General features: G+C 43.7%; 1 protein-coding gene and 1 long non-coding RNA gene across 7 annotated transcripts in view; one reads left to right on the top strand and one right to left on the bottom strand.

Annotated features, from left to right (window-relative positions):
- Positions 1–15,277, top strand: part of Sema6a (semaphorin 6A) — a 121,314-nt gene extending 106,037 nt beyond the window's left edge. For all 6 annotated transcript variants that reach the window (NM_001372354.1, NM_001108430.2, XM_063277473.1 and 3 more), the window contains 1 exon segment: positions 11,045–15,277. In NM_001372354.1, the coding sequence (NP_001359283.1) occupies positions 11,045–12,246 (1,202 nt within the window). In that variant the 3' untranslated portion in view covers positions 12,247–15,277.
- LOC134482944 (uncharacterized) overlaps positions 1–15,850 on the bottom strand; it is a 74,357-nt gene that overhangs the window by 35,740 nt on the left and 22,767 nt on the right. The gene's annotated exons all lie outside the window — the stretch shown is intronic.

The raw sequence follows: 15,850 nt of genomic DNA, 5'->3' as shown, positions 1-15,850 counted from the left end.
TGCCCGCCCCCCTTTATACACACCAGTCATTTTTCTCCCAAAATGAAGGTCCTAAATTATGATTAGGAAAGCTTAAACTTTTACTTTTAAAGCACCAAGTATTCACCATCCAGTTGTGCTGCTTGCTTTTACACTGTAGCTGTGCTCTCAGGCCCTGTCATTCCCAGCATGGCACTTCACCCACCTTTCCCCCCAGTCTCCCTTTCTGTTTTTTTGGTTTTTTTTTCCCCCCTCTCTCTCTCCCATCTTTTGTAGAAAAACACACACACAATGACAAAGTTTTCTGACAGCTTAATGGAACTTTCAAGGACTCCGGGGACTGGGCTAGGCATGATCTTATTAACAGAACATCTGGAGCAGTTACATACTTGCTCTTTAATTGATCCAACTGCACTCTGCTCCTTCTAGTTTCTGTTGTGTCTTCATAATGAAATTGTGACGAGTCAATTTAAGAGTTTTTTGATTCCCATGTAAGAATGGAAAACAATATTAGCTTTCTCTCAGAGCCCACTGCGCGACTAGTTCTGTGTGGTTTGTTAGTTTTAAGACTTCTGAGCCAGCTTGCTTTGCGGTCCTCATTGTTCTGTAGGCAGACTGGTCTACAGAGGGCTAAATGAAATGGGTAATTTCCTAAGAATAGCTTCTCTTTTTTTTAACATTATGAGTGAGAATGGCCTCCAGCTCTGTAGGGCTTGTGCAAAACATATAACAAACACCACTTCACCAGAGAGAAAGGCATGAAAAGCTGAACTCAGTTGCAGGTACCAGGGCAACACAGGCTGCCTAAAGTGGTAAGTAACATCCTGCAAAGTGCACGGACCACTGAATAGATTGTCAGCAGTCCCGTAAACTCATCAGACATAAATCTCCTTAGCACTTTAAATCTCACTAAGGCCCTGAAGCGAACTACCGAAACATAGTTGGTCCTACTTAGATAGGCTGGGCACATGTTGGAGGGGATCTTAGTCAGTGTCCAAGAGCTCATTATAGACAATGCAAAGGTTTGTCATCTCCAATTAGTATTTCTTAACCTCTTCCAAGTCTGCAGCTTGGGAACTGTGTGATGTGGTTCACTTTTAATGGAGTAATTGGAATTCTCCCACCCTGGTTATTTTTAAAGTTCATATTTTTACAAGGATCCATTTCCTTTCAAACATGTATCCGCCATTCCTTCAGGGGTGATCGTTATGAATGGTATAGAAATAATAGAAGTTCCATAAGGACAGCCACTGACAATGCTTTATGTGAAGGGGGAAATGGTGTAAAGAAATTTATAGGGTTGTAAACTATATTATGCCTAACCTTTTAGGCATATTAAAGCATGTCATTTACAGTCCTCTAGCCTCTTGTTATTCATAAATAATAGATAATCCTGGACACAATCATCTGACATTTGTTAAGGTAATAAATACACCCTAAGTGCTGATTGGCCTTGCACTCCCTGATTTAAAAGCACACAACAGAAATTTAATGTAATTTAAAATGTCATGCGTTTCCAGGAATTTCTAATTCTGTTCTCCTTAACAGGCCTGAGATGCCAAGTTCCACTGAGGGCACTGCCCTGCTGGGTTTGTTCATTATCATAAAGCAGTACCTTAATGTGAGAATGAACTTAGGATCTTCCTTTTGGTTGAAAAAAAATATAAAGAGAGAGGATCTCCCTGGGTTCTTTTCCTTGTGTCTGATCTTGCAGAGGTAGGGGAAAGATTTTCATACATGCTCCAAGCAATTATCAGTTGTCCTGAGTCATGTTTAAGAAGAAGCTGCTGTAGATGTGGTTCATTAAAGGAGGTGAATTTACCCAAGACTGGGTGCTCAGAAACATTCTGCCTTTTCTTCCCCTGAGATCCTGGACTCATCCAATCAGGGGCACATCTGAGTTAAACAATCCAATCAGTAGCCAGTGCCCACTGTTAGAGAAATGGGAATATGTCCTCATGTTAGGGCCACTAGAGGCCAAATGCATCATCCCAGGAACTATAGGACTGAGAAGTTGTGGTGGCTTGGTTTGGCATCTCGAGTGTAGACACACATTTTAGTAGAGTTTTGCCAGGTTCCCATGTGCACATGCACACAAGTAAAAAGAAGAAAAGCAAATCTTTAAAAAAGACAAAAGCAATTTGTGAAAGGAAGAAATGTGATGGAGTTGGTTGTTTCCCAATAAAATAACATCACTTTAGTATACTTTGTCAGAATGTTGGTGTTAATTAGAGTAAAGAAACTACACATGTAACCTGAAGATGGGCACTTTGAACACCAAGGCCTAGTTGGTTCATTTACTTGTTATGTTTCTCATAAAACACTTTGAAAACCTGATTATCCATCACCTCAGTTGTGTTTGAGGTTTGCTTTCTTTAAAAAAAATTTGCCAACATTTAAGGTATGGTTCAAAAGTGTTAGTGAACACAAGAGCCACCAGTGTCTGAGTCCAGCTAAGCTCTGCTGCAGAGGAGGGGTGTCTAGACTGGACCTGAAGAGTTGTGGCTTTACCACATTCAAGATGATTCTGGTGCTGGGTAGCACTGAATCATGACAGTTCAAGTTTCCTATGGTGCATCTTTTTGAAGCTCATTTTCCAAGATTTGGGGGCTGTATGTTTTGATCTTTTTCTCCAATCATAACTAACATAACATCTTGGGGCCTGTCCAAGGAAACTCTTCTGAAATTTTAGAAAAGCTGCTCTTGCGTGTGTCCCAAGCAGGTATTAGCCCATTTCATCCTTCCAGTAACTCTCATTTTATAGCCCATGTTGCTCAGGCTGTTTGAGAAATATGCTCAGAGATCACAGAGCAGGTTACTTATAGAACTGAATCTCAAACCCAGGTATTTTATTAACTCAAAGTTTATGTTGATAACTAACCTCCCAGTGTTGTCTTCAAAGTGAAATATTATTAAGGCAGATCTCTTACCTCTTTTTATTTTATCTTTGCTTTGTAGAGAAAAATCAAAGTACTATACATAATCTAAACAAATAATTGTCTGAATTTTCCAATATTGTAAGGAGACCCAATTCCCCATTTTACAGTTTGATGCCTCATTATAAAGCAAAGGAAGAAGACAGGATGAGGAAGTTGGTCTGATTTCAGAGATCATAGTTGTTAAGAGCTCAGTCTTATCTAGAAAGAAAACATTAGGACAGGAAAAATAAGCCTTGGAAGTTTCACAAATGGAACTGAAGATATGGCTCAGTGGTTAAGAGCCTGTTTAGCTCTTCAGAGGACCAAAAGTTCCCAACACCTACATCAGTCGGCTTAAAACTATCTGTAAGGGGAGAACTGAAACTCTTCATGGACACCAGGATGAGTATGTACCTGTACCCCCTCAAATTCACACACAATTAAAAAATTAAAGTAAATTTTGTACAAAAACACAAAAATAATCACTAAACTTATGGGAACAATAACAGTTCTAAAGCATGGGCCCACAGACCAGCATCTCATGGCTTTAAAGATTATCCTATTGTAACTCTCAATGCATCAGAGGCACTAATGTAATCTACCTTCCGAATCTACAGTCCCACTGGCAAGGTCAGGTCTACGGCAGTGGAGCTGCAGAGGAGGGAGCAGAGCACAGGGGGAAATGAAGGCACTGTTCTAAAATAAAATCACATGAGCTCCACACTCGCCCTCCTTCCTCTTCACATAAAGGCATCCCAACCAAAACTGTATCCATTTCAGAGGCAACAGATCTGGCAGTGGGTTCATCCACAGTCATCCACAGTCAACCACAGTAAGCTTCATTTCAATGTGTGAGTCCTAAACTGGGGTTATTAACTAGCCAGGGTGGGAAGCTCCCTATCCTCAGGCGTGGTGAGTCACTACCTTTTGATATCTCGAAGACTGTGACTCCTCCCAGTGCTTCATCTATGTAATGCCAGGGGGAAAAATAATAATGAAAAGGAAAGTTTGAGTTATAAATTCGAGCCCATTTCCAGGGCTGCTGGCATTTTCAATCTATTCCAAACCATCTGGATAACGTTAGTCCCTAAGACAAGAAGAACGCTGTTTCTTGCCAAAGTAACCACAGAAAGCTACCATTTCATTTTCAGTGTGGACATCCCTATGGGCTGGGGTGTGGCCCCGGGGAGAGATGGTCTGCAGTCGAGGCTTCCCCCTGCTTGCTTTCTCCTCTTCATAGGGATTACAGTGAGCTCTGTGTGGTTAGCCCTGGTGCTCGCTGGCTCTCGGTCGCTTCATTCATTCTGACTGCCTTGGAGCACTCTGAGCCTGGCAGTTTGTTGCAATAAGATTTTCAAACAAGAAAAATTGGGTTGTTAGATTCTATTCACTCAAGTTGTTATGAGGATTTCAAGGAAATTGCAGGCTTGTCTTACTATACAGCAGAATCGAGTCTATTTTTAGGGGATCTGACTCCGGGGCTTTTCTTGGGGTTTTGCCATCGTTCTTAGTTCTCAGACCCAACACAAACCCCCTCTGGCTCAACGATGGAGGGAAATGGCCATCCTCCATTCTGCCTTTGCATATTTCTCTAAAGGACACAGAGAAGCCTTGTTGTCTTTGTGGTCACCGGGTCCGCTCTACACAGATGCCTATTTATCAGTTCACTATGGAGACAGACACATCCATCATACCAGCGCAGCTCTCAAACAGGCAGCCCACTGATCGAGGGCGAGAGGCTAAAGTACACACTTAACCATTTCAACTTTTTCTGGCTCCCTGCGTCTTAGACCAGGAGAGAGGTCACTGGAGAGGTTGGGGAGGGCTCAGGTTTTCAGCTTACTAACCAGAACCGGTTTTATCTAAGTTTGTCTGCTTTGATAGGTCATTTCACATCTCCCAAGTCTCTGTGTAAATGGCAGGGCATAGGTACACTTGGAGATTGAGAGTTCTGATTTTTAAAAAAGAGTGATGACGGTGATAATATGATAGCTGTGCTTTTGATGGAAGGGTACTTGGCTCTGGTCTCTTTGTAAACTAGTAGTTTTTCAGTAACGAATTTAAGATAGAACAAAGCAATCTTAGAATCATCTACCCCTGATAAGAGGAAAGAACTTTGCTTCTAAATCTGCCAGATCTTCTACACACCTTTTTTGGTCATTCAAGGCTGTTCAAATCCTTCTCCCAAAATGCTTGTGGCTTCGATTTTTCTTAGTTTTCTTCCAGCTGTATTCATTCACCCGAGCGTTTAGTTATAGTTAGTTTAAGAGATATCTGATAGGGTTGGGGATTTAGCTCAGTGGTAGAGCGCTTGCCTAGGAAGCGCAAGGCCCTGGGTTCGGTCCCCAGCTCCGAAAAATAAAAAATAAAAAAAATATCTGATAAATGTTTTTCTTCCTGGGACTATGTGGTGAGTTCATTTCTCTCAGACTAGTCTCACCAAGGAAGGCAAGCATAAAGTACACCTCTTGCCAGAACTGTTTATGGGAGAGAGCACTAGGGCCCCAGGATACACTTAGAAAGTAGGCCTGGCATAGAGTGAGCAGTTCTTCTCTTTAAAGCTTAGACTCTAATAATCGAGCCACATCTGTGAGAAGGTGGGAGATGGGCCCAGACATAAGGGGCAAAGGTGTGTGAAACTCCAGTATGAAAGGACAGCGTAGCAGGATAGGTCACACTAAAGTGTAAGGGACCAGAAAGGAGTTAGATTCTTGCCTATTGCTGTGGATTCAGCTGTCACTGGACCCCATCTTTACAGCTCTACATATCTTTAAAGCTCAGCTCAATTTCATGTCTTTGTTAAAGCTTTAGTTAGGCCTTGGAATAGGAATGGTGCATCCTACTCCATTTCTATATTTTTGGGTGGAATTAAATGCAAGGTCTCCCTTCCCCATCCTGGCTTGTCCCTCCCTCACCACCACCCCAGCCTCCCAGCTCTGTGCTTTTAGTGTACTCAGGGAGTGTCTATCTGGCAAGGGCAGCCTCAAAGATGCTAATATCAGGAGCATGCAAAGAAAGACACCAAGAGAATCTCAGCCGAACCCGGGGTTAGGAGGTAGCATCTTGTTTCAAGCATGCTGTTCCACAGGCCAGATCTGCTGGCTCCCAGGCACAGGCGAGGCAGGCACATCTACATCTACCTACTTACCAAAGCCATGTTTCTAGACAGAGGATTGGGTTTCTGACATTTTAGAATTCATTTGCAAGGTCACCATGGGAGAACTCAGAACTGCATCAGGGCTCCTTTTGATTTTATAATCTATAATTGCTCTTATTTTGAATCGCGTGTTGCAGGGCCCAGGGGCAGTATCATTCATAATCGTTTCATTGCTCTGGCCTCTAAAGAGCTTCAAATTCCCTCACCGGGTCCCCTAGGCAACCTGAAAAGTCTCACTTCAAAAAGGAAAGGAAAGTACAGAGAATCTACCCTTCTTAGTTCCGCCAATTTAAGGCATGATTTCAGAGAAATCTCTCTGCCATCGTGCGCCTCAACTCCTGCAATATGAACATAGGAATGAAGATCCATTTAGCACCTTATGACTGGTGAGAAGTAGCTGGTCTTTAATGAATCAATCCAACACATTTTTCTATACTGTTTTTTGTTCTGAATGCCCCAGTTTCACTGGTGAGAACAGAAGTCCTGGGGAAAGCATGTCAACAGCCCAGGGTGGGAAAGGCTATTCTTTTCCTTCTGCATTGGGTATGGGCACTTGGGTACTTGGACAGGTGAGACTGCCACATCCCCAGGCTTCCACACAGCATCTGAAGCAGTGGATGTTCATTCTGGCCGGACTGATGTCCTTTGCTCTTTGCAGAGATGCGTTTGTTTCAAATTAAGCAATCTCACTGGAGCATCAATTATCACAAATAACCCTTTCACCCTCGTAGGCTCCTTTGTAATTATCCCAAAGCCAATTTCTTTTCATCTATAAGACAGTTTCTCCTCTTATTGTTTTGAGCAAATACCTAGGTACCTTTATAGATTTTTATTTGTCTGATAGGTGTTAGTATCAAAATTCTATCAAGATCATAGTTGAAGTCTTTCTGAGACTTCCAAACTGAGGTTAAATAGTCAATCCAAAGATGTCTCACGGGGTTTGAAATGTGTTTCAAAATGTTCCTACAATGTACAGAAAACCCACATGTTCGCTAATCACTTACTAAGCTACATAATAACTCTGAGTCCTGGGGAAGGCCAGGGTGACAAGTTGAAGTAGTGTGGCAATTGCTTCAAGGAGCTGAATATGGAATTATTAGTCCACTGGGCCTCTAACTGTTTTTGCTGGAGTTTTCCTCAATATTATTTCAAGCTTTGTTTTAATTATTTCAAAGTTTAGGACCTACAAGCTGTCCTGAAATTAAAAACATTCTCATATGTTACCTTGAGAGTCCACTCGTCTCTCTGGCCACATTTGACCATAAGAAGCAGTAAGGATGTGTGTGTCTGCCTCCCTGGGAAGACGGATAACTGGCAGACCCAACCAGAGATGCAGTGACTTACCATCCTGAGAGCCGCTAACCCACCATTTGCCTTTTGTAGGATCTTCTGACCTTTAGTTCTGTCCCCCAAACTGGCATTCCAGCTCTTTCTTGGTCTTCATTTGATCATCCTACCCTCCTGAAGTTTGAAAGACTGTGTTGAGCCCAGATTATAAATGAAAAATCTGAAGTCCAGTGCTGTTAAATCACTCTCTGAAATGTCACCACCCAGTCTGTAGGTGCGGAGCCAAGATTCCAGACCCTTTGAGGTCTTACGTAATGCTGTTTGAATCCGCCTCACTGGGCCTCTTAGACAGAGCTTTGGGTTCAAACCTTCTCCATGGAAAGATTACAAAATTAATTTCATCGTTGCCATGAACACCCCTTTGCTGATTTTCAAGATATGCCCAGACACCCTTAAGCTTGGAAGGCATTTGCAAAATAAAAGCCCCTTCCAGAGCTTCACTCTGCATTTACTGTCTGCTTTGTTTTTAACTTAGAGCTTAGGGTTTTGGATTTCATCTAAACAGATAGGCAAAAGCCCCCTTGCTCTTCTTACCTAAAACATGAAGAGCTACAGAAAGACTTTTTGTGCTTGTAAGGTTCTTACTTACCCAGCAAAATGAAACTGAAGAAAATAGCCATACCATTTTCCTGAAAAGTCAGATCCTACTTGACTTGTTAACAACCAGAAACCTGAACTCAAATGTCATCAGTTAAAAAAGTAAAAGTCTTTTTCGAGTGGTTTCAAGGCATCTCAAACAGCTGAAGACCTTTGCACATGAAAGAAGAATATTTAGGAGCTAGAATTACGGATAAGGAGCAGTGGATAAATGTGGTCATTGCACAGATCTCCCAATGAAGTAAATGGATTATTCGAGCCATATTGTACTGAAGTCACACTCTGCTCACTGTACAAGGGGATTGGGGAGTGGGGGATACACAACAGAGCATGGTCAACTGGCAAGGGGCTGATAGGGGAGGAATTCAATCATGTAAGCAAACTTGTTTTAAGATTTAGAACCAGCTTCCTATAAAAGGGCAGCCTGCAGGAGGGGGGCCTGACTTGTTGATGCTCTGTATAGTATAGGAGATGGGAGTTGCAGACTGATTGGCGTTGTTTTTCCCTGTGGTGGGTCGATGTGTGTGAGCATATGACACAGAGCTAGTTAGGCTACTCTGGTTAGAAGATGGCCTTCTGATTTGCAAGACTTCAAGACAAAGAGCATTACTTTCTGGGACTGGCCTTCTAACTTACTAGTTTGCCTCTATGCCCATCGATATGTACACAAAGGACAGGGAGCGGGGACTGTCTTGACTTCCTCTTACTCATCAACAAGCTTACTGTATGAAAGAAAACACACTGCACCTGGTTATTGTGTCAGTTAACCAGGCTGTGGAGGTTGAATAGGGAGTTCTTATGTAGTCCCAGCGCTCTGCTCTAGTCCACCCTTTCCTTGGACCTTCTAAATAGAGAGAACCATTTAAGCTCTCAAACGCCAAAGGTCACTGTAGGCAGCTTTCTCTAATAAGTAAACTTTTCTTGGTAAGATAGTCTCCACTAAATATGAGTACCCAAAGCCATACTGTGAAATGTCTGTTATGGTAAGAACTCCCACCCACTACCCTATACAGATGAGAGTCTTGCCATGGTTAGAAACGCAGAACTCACCAGGTTAATGAGAAAAATGAAACCATTGTAGTCACAGGTGTATGCATTGGTTCATTCAATTGTGTGTAGGGAGTTGGGAACGTGTGCAATAGAATTTCATACACAATCAGAACTGAAGGAAAATAAGTTGCTATTTTAATCCAACAAAAAGGAAATGTAATTTTTGGGAAGAAATTTTCATTAGCACATTTTCTTTCAGGCATAGGTATTAAAACATATTTGAATGCAAGCCACCCCACTGTCTAAGAGTACCACACATATAATGTGTGAGTTAGAACCATATTTCCCTGTTGGGTTTTTTGTTTTGCTTCTTCTCTTTGGTTTTTATCCCTTAAAAAGCTCATGAAGATATGTCTGGAAATCTTTGAAAAGTGTCACATGAGAAATTGCTCAATAGCTTACCGTTTCCACTGTGTTTCATGGGGGTTCCTCCCCCCCCCCCCAATTACCAAGGGTATTTGTTTAATCATAAAATCTTGCATTTAGAAGGTGTTTGCTTCTGTCTACTCCCACTGGAAGTCACAGTTCATTGTCACAGGAAGGTTGCCCCCACCTCCCCAACAGACACATGTGATGATGTCACACTATAAAAGGGTCCTTGAGAGAGAAGAGTGTGGTCTTCCAGCTAGGTCCTCTGGGTTTCGAAACTATCACTTTAATAATCAAAATATTTAGTCAGAAACGCCCCCATGACAGAGCTATGTTTCTTCTAGGTCTAGGTTGTGACATTTAAAATGTAACAGCAACAACCAATGAAAGTTTCAGGGTGGAATGGCAGAAGTTTAGGAGTGGACAGGGATTTGTCCTTATGTCATCTCATTCTAATTCGGTGCCCCTCGCAGTTGTCAGTAAAAGCACACTAAACATATTCCAGAAAGGGTTGACTTAGCAGGTGAAAAATGTGTCTCTGGAGACCAGACAAGGTACATTTTCTGTCTTGCCATCTTTCCAGAATAGGAACAATGTTTGCACTCCCTGGTGCGGTGCCTCTAATGTATTCGTGTTCCCTCCTCTCCACAGGCAGGGATGCAAGTATTTGAGACTTTGTTTTTTTTTAGCTACCAGCATCAAGCACTTTAGGATCTGAGGGTTGTGATGTCTGTTCTCGCTTGGTATTAAAAAATAAAAGCCCCAGCCTTTGCACTTGATTAGAGGAACTCAGCTTGGTGACTGATTAAGTAGCAGAGAAAAGGCAGCGTCTTTTTTTCCCTTCGGAATCGAGGCTTCTTGGTTAATGTAGTGGAAGGTAATAGACAGGGGTAGCCACGAAATTTTTATTAAATCGAAGAGATCAGCTCTGCTGAAGACTCTCATGGTGACAGCAAGCCCTAAGAGTAATAATGGGACCTGACACATTACAAGCCCATAGCAGGGGCCCTGATTTAAATAGTCTTTCAGGTCTGCAGGGTATTTACCTGAAATTGAGTGGGGGAGGTTCCTTTATTTTCATGCAAAGTAAATGTAAATATTGTAACCTGTGAGCTTCAGCTATTTTTCATTGTGGTGACATAAACCCCTCTATCCTCTTGTAGATTCAAAAACAAACATGCCTTTCTCCAGACAGAGGCCCTCTTGTCAGAAGGCAGTCATCAAGAAAAGACTGAGTGGAAAGCTTGGATTGTTGTGTGATTTGTTCGTTTAACACGCATAAAATTGTTGCTCCTTCCACCAGGCCCAAATTGCTCATTTATTCTAATTCTACAGGAAGTGGGAAAAGAGCAAAAGGAGAAGACAGATAAATACATTTTGACCCTGCCAGCCAGAAGAAAAGCCACAAAAGAAGGCAACAAATAAAATCGATTTACATACACATGCCAGGGCTGGCTGGGGTGGGGTGGGGGCAGGGAGGATTAATTAGTTAATGTTTGGCAAGCTGCGCCCAGAAGATGAGCTAAGCAGAGGTGCTATCGACACTTATTACGGTTATTAATTAACAGTGTGATTGCCTCCCAGGGTGTTTTATGTTTCTTAATGCCATGTGCGATGTCTATTACAGGAGTGATTCGGGAAAGTTACCTCAAAAGCAACGACCAGCTCGTTCCTGTCACCCTTTTGGCCATTGCAGTCATTCTGGCTTTTGTCATGGGGGCAGTCTTCTCCGGCATCATCGTGTATTGTGTGTGTGATCACCGGCGCAAAGACGTGGCGGTAGTGCAACGCAAGGAGAAAGAGCTCACCCACTCGCGTCGGGGATCTATGAGCAGTGTCACCAAGCTCAGTGGCCTCTTTGGGGACAGTCAGTCCAAGGACCCAAAGCCTGAGGCCATCCTCACACCACTCATGCACAATGGCAAACTGGCCACGCCTAGCAACACCGCCAAGATGCTCATCAAGGCTGACCAGCATCACTTAGACCTCACCGCCCTGCCCACCCCGGAGTCCACCCCAACACTGCAGCAGAAGCGGAAACCCAACCGGGGCAGTCGCGAGTGGGAGAGGAACCAGAACCTCATCAATGCCTGCACCAAGGACATGCCTCCCATGGGCTCCCCTGTGATTCCCACGGACCTGCCTCTCCGGGCCTCCCCAAGCCACATCCCCAGCGTGGTGGTCCTGCCCATCACACAGCAGGGCTACCAGCACGAATACGTAGATCAGCCCAAAATGAGCGAGGTGGTGGCTCAGATGGCACTGGAGGACCAGGCTGCCACCCTGGAGTATAAGACCATCAAAGAGCACCTGAGCAGCAAGAGTCCCAACCATGGGGTGAACCTTGTGGAGAACCTGGACAGCCTGCCCCCCAAAGTTCCACAGCGTGAGGCCTCTCTGGGTCCCACGGGAGCCTCACTGTCCCAGACCGGCCTGAGCAAGCGGCTGGAAATGCAACACTCCTCCTCCTACGGGCTTGAATATAAGAGGAGCTACCCCACGAACTCGCTCACAAGAAGCCATCAGGCCACCACTCTCAAAAGAAACAATACTAACTCCTCCAATTCCTCCCACCTCTCCAGGAACCAGAGCCTTGGCCGGGGAGACAACCCACCTCCCGCCCCGCAGAGGGTGGACTCTATCCAGGTGCACAGCCCCCAGCCCTCTGGCCAGGCCGTGACTGTTTCGAGGCAGCCCAGCCTCAATGCCTACAACTCACTGACGAGGTCGGGGCTGAAGCGCACCCCCTCGCTAAAGCCAGATGTACCCCCCAAACCTTCCTTTGCCCCCCTTTCCACATCCATGAAGCCCAATGATGCGTGTACATAATCCCAGGGGTTGGGGCCCAGGAGTTGAAGCATCAGATGAGGCGAGGCACCCACGCAGCTGAGCAAGGTCTCCACTGCCTCGGTATCCACCAAGATGGCCCTGGAGGAGCTGAGGACGCTGGGTCCTCCTCCTTGGGACACAGGGATACTCTAAAATATCGGGCCATGTGGTTTGGTGAAGGTTTAGCAAGTAACCTCCGTTCTCTTCCTTCACACGCCGCCATGTCATACAGCAGGTCGGACTCACAAAAGACTTCAGTATCAACACGAACATGAGCCAAAAGCACATCCCACCCCATCCCCACATGAACACAGGCACAGGCCACACTCACATACGTGCACTGTACCACACACACGGTGGTAAACAACCACCGCAGAATTTTGTCCGTGACGACACAGGACGTTACCATACTTGGCTAAGCGTTCGAAACTTTAAAACACAAATACATTTTTTTTAAAAAAAAAATCATGAAAATTTAAAAAATAATAATAAGGGACTCATTGATAATTCTAACTCAGACTTTAACAATGGCAGAAGTTTACTATGCGCAGATACTGTGAAATGCCCACCAGTGTTATAGCTTCGTGATAGCAGGTAAATGCCACGCTGGGCTACGATGTCATAGCTTTCTGCTCCTCTTCGCTTTTAATGAATAACGTGACCGTTAACGCAAGTAACTCTTATTTATTGTCCACCCCTTTCTTTCTCCTCAAGGAAAAGACTCTTCCAAATACCACCATCTGAACAGCTCTGCAGAAGCCCGTGGAAAGTTAAACCTATTTAACGTGAAATCCATTAACTGGAATAATTGAGTTTCTTTATTTTTACAATAAATTCACTGAGGAAATAAGTTGGAGCTGGAATTCTGAGCTTTGTGTTTGGACTCTGGGGTCAATAGCTAAAGGAAAAGCGCTAGGAAGGAGTATTTATTTAAATCTAGTTCCTTTGTCACTTGGGTTTCTGGCCAAGAGGACAAAAAAAAAAAAATGTTTAAAAATCTTTCCAGAGTCTTAACTTCCAACCAGGACAGAAATGTTTAGAATGGCACCCATGCCCCATTGCTCTAAACATGGCTTTGTCTGAGGATCCCACCGTCATGAAGGCACTAGCTTGTGAAACCCAAACACCCCCCCCCATCTCTTGTCACCTTGCATGTAAGACAGCAAACAAAAATCCACAAAGTGTGTGAACTAATTAATATGCTGGCTGCTACCTTGCATACATTAATGATTTGATCACACGGGTGTTTCATGAGGTTACATCTGTGAATAGCCTGTTCTCCACATGTAAATTTGTGCCTTACACCCTGAGTTGTATACACTTGTAAACTGTCGTTATGATCAACTTTCTTTTCCTACTTGAAATAAAGGCAGATATTTATTTAAACCCTGCCCTCCATTCAGCCCTCTGGAAGACTGGAGACAAGCAAATGGGATAAACAAGGTAGTGATGGTTATAATGCCCACGGCTGGGTGACACCCTTTAGTTCACGCTGCCTTCTGTTGTGCCAACTCCAACCACCCATGGACCCCCGCCCCCCCCCCGCAGTGTTGTGGGTGGAAAAATCCCCTTTCCCAGAGCCCACTGCTCCTTTATATTCCCAGATCATTTCAACATGGTGACATCTTCCGGAGCCAGCAGAGAAGAGACTAAAGTTTCAGCTCTCCTTTCTGCTGTGTCCACTGACTGGAGAATCTTGCTGTAGTAGTTGGGCAGACAACTGAGAGGATTCTCCGAGCTGTGCTTTCAGCACACCCAGGAGATGCACAGAGAATCAACTGAGGAAATAGACCAAGCAGGCTGGTCCCTGCTATGATTAGTGGGTACCCCAAAATACAAGCAAACCACAATGGATGCTGTAAAATCCATTTCTGGGGCAAAAGTGTTTTTTGTTTGTTTCTGTTTTTTGGTTGTTTTTTTTTTTTTAATTTTTTTATCTGTTTGTTGTTTGTAGAGGGTTGGGAGGGGTGGCGAGTGTGGGTTTTGTTTTTTTTTTTTCTTCCTTGGTTTTCATTTGCTAAAGCACACAGAAGAAGCCTTTGTTTACTCTCCCATGAACAAAAGAATTGTCTGCACACTGTAAACCATGAGCATTGTTTTCATATAAACAGTTTATTTGGTGGTCTCTTTGTCTCTTTCATTTTCCAGTTTAATCTGGGTTTAGTTTTGTCTTTAAAATAATAGTAATAAAAAGACTTTCAGAAAAAACAAAGATTGACAAGGACAAATTCAAATTGGTTATTGAAGATTCCTATGTTGCATCCACCATCAGAGCAGTCATGCCAAGCCTCTGGTGTACGAGGACAGGGGCATAGCCCTTTGTTCCAAGACTTGCCTCAGACCAGCTAGACTGTTGTTTGGGAAAACTAAGACGTCACTAGGTTTTACTTTGCTTTTTAGTGGAGTCATTGTTCATGGTCTGTCATCATTGTACCCTGAAGCCGTGAAGGCTTTTCTAGAAACAGCTAGCCTTCTCCATTTCCTTTTCTTCACAAATACAAACATTAAAAAGGAGGTGGGTGTCTGCCACCCTGATACCCTCTCTTCACGTTTGACTCCCAAGAGTATTGCCCCAACCTCATTCCTGAGCTGTGTTAAGGAGACCCGTGTCAAAACCCACACTCCCACATCCCACACTCCACTACTTTCGGTGTTAACCCCACAGTGCCACATGTATTGAGCTGGTCTTCTGCTTTCCCCTGTCCCTCTCCCTTTCCACCCTCACCTTGCATTGGGGGTCACGAGGGAGGGGGAGTTGTCCATAAACCTTAGCGTGCCTTTGCTTTCCTCCCTGGCTAGACACTGTTTGATGCGACAAAAGCAGACTTATATTGGTTGTAAAGTTGTAAAAAATATTGTGTCACCAACTTTCCTTCCGTCTCCACACATCCTAACATCTGATTCACAGTTTAATGTATGTGGTAAAAAAAGATGAAAAAGAAAAGAGAATGAAAAAGAAAGGGGAAAGAGGAAAAAATCAAGGAAAGGGCTCTATTGCTTAAGAGTAATAAAACCAGACTGTTCTACGTTACCTCTCGTGTCCTGAATGCTTTTGTTTATGTCTTCAGTTTTCATTCTTTAGCCCCTCTCCTGTCCCTGCCCTCTCAGGATAGGATTCTCTTCCTTCTGTCTCCCTCATTATAAATAACCATGTAGTTAGACATATTTGTTCGCAGTCTCCTCGCTCTGCTCCCTCCACCCAACTTATTGATGTGTTTTTTCTGCCTGCACCCAGCCTGGAGCAGGATTTTAGTAGAAGCCTCTGTAATTAAAAGGCAGAGCACGCGTTGACTCCCTCTATTCATTTCGTGTGCTTTCCTTTTATGGGCTTGTTCATCATCAAACATTTATGGTAGGCTTGATAGTTTAAGAGATCAAGGCTAGGATTTTAGTATGGAGGGTCCACTAAAAATAGATCCCTGCACAGATGTGACTTCAGCCTTCCTACATATTGATAAGGTGGAGGGTTCTGGAAATGCTTCCTGTTAGCATTTATTTCTTGTAACTGGGAAAATGGCTGAGTTATATTGGGAGGAAAAGCTTTTTTTTTTTTCTCCTTCCCTCCTTCAGGATAGCATTATGAAATGACTGCGTCAGGTTTTCC

The sequence above is a fragment of the Rattus norvegicus genome, chromosome 18, assembly GCF_036323735.1.
Source record: "Rattus norvegicus strain BN/NHsdMcwi chromosome 18, GRCr8, whole genome shotgun sequence".
Lineage (NCBI taxonomy): Eukaryota > Metazoa > Chordata > Mammalia > Rodentia > Muridae > Rattus > Rattus norvegicus.
Note: the sequence above shows the minus strand (reverse complement) of the source record. Positions and strands in the feature narration are given on the sequence as shown.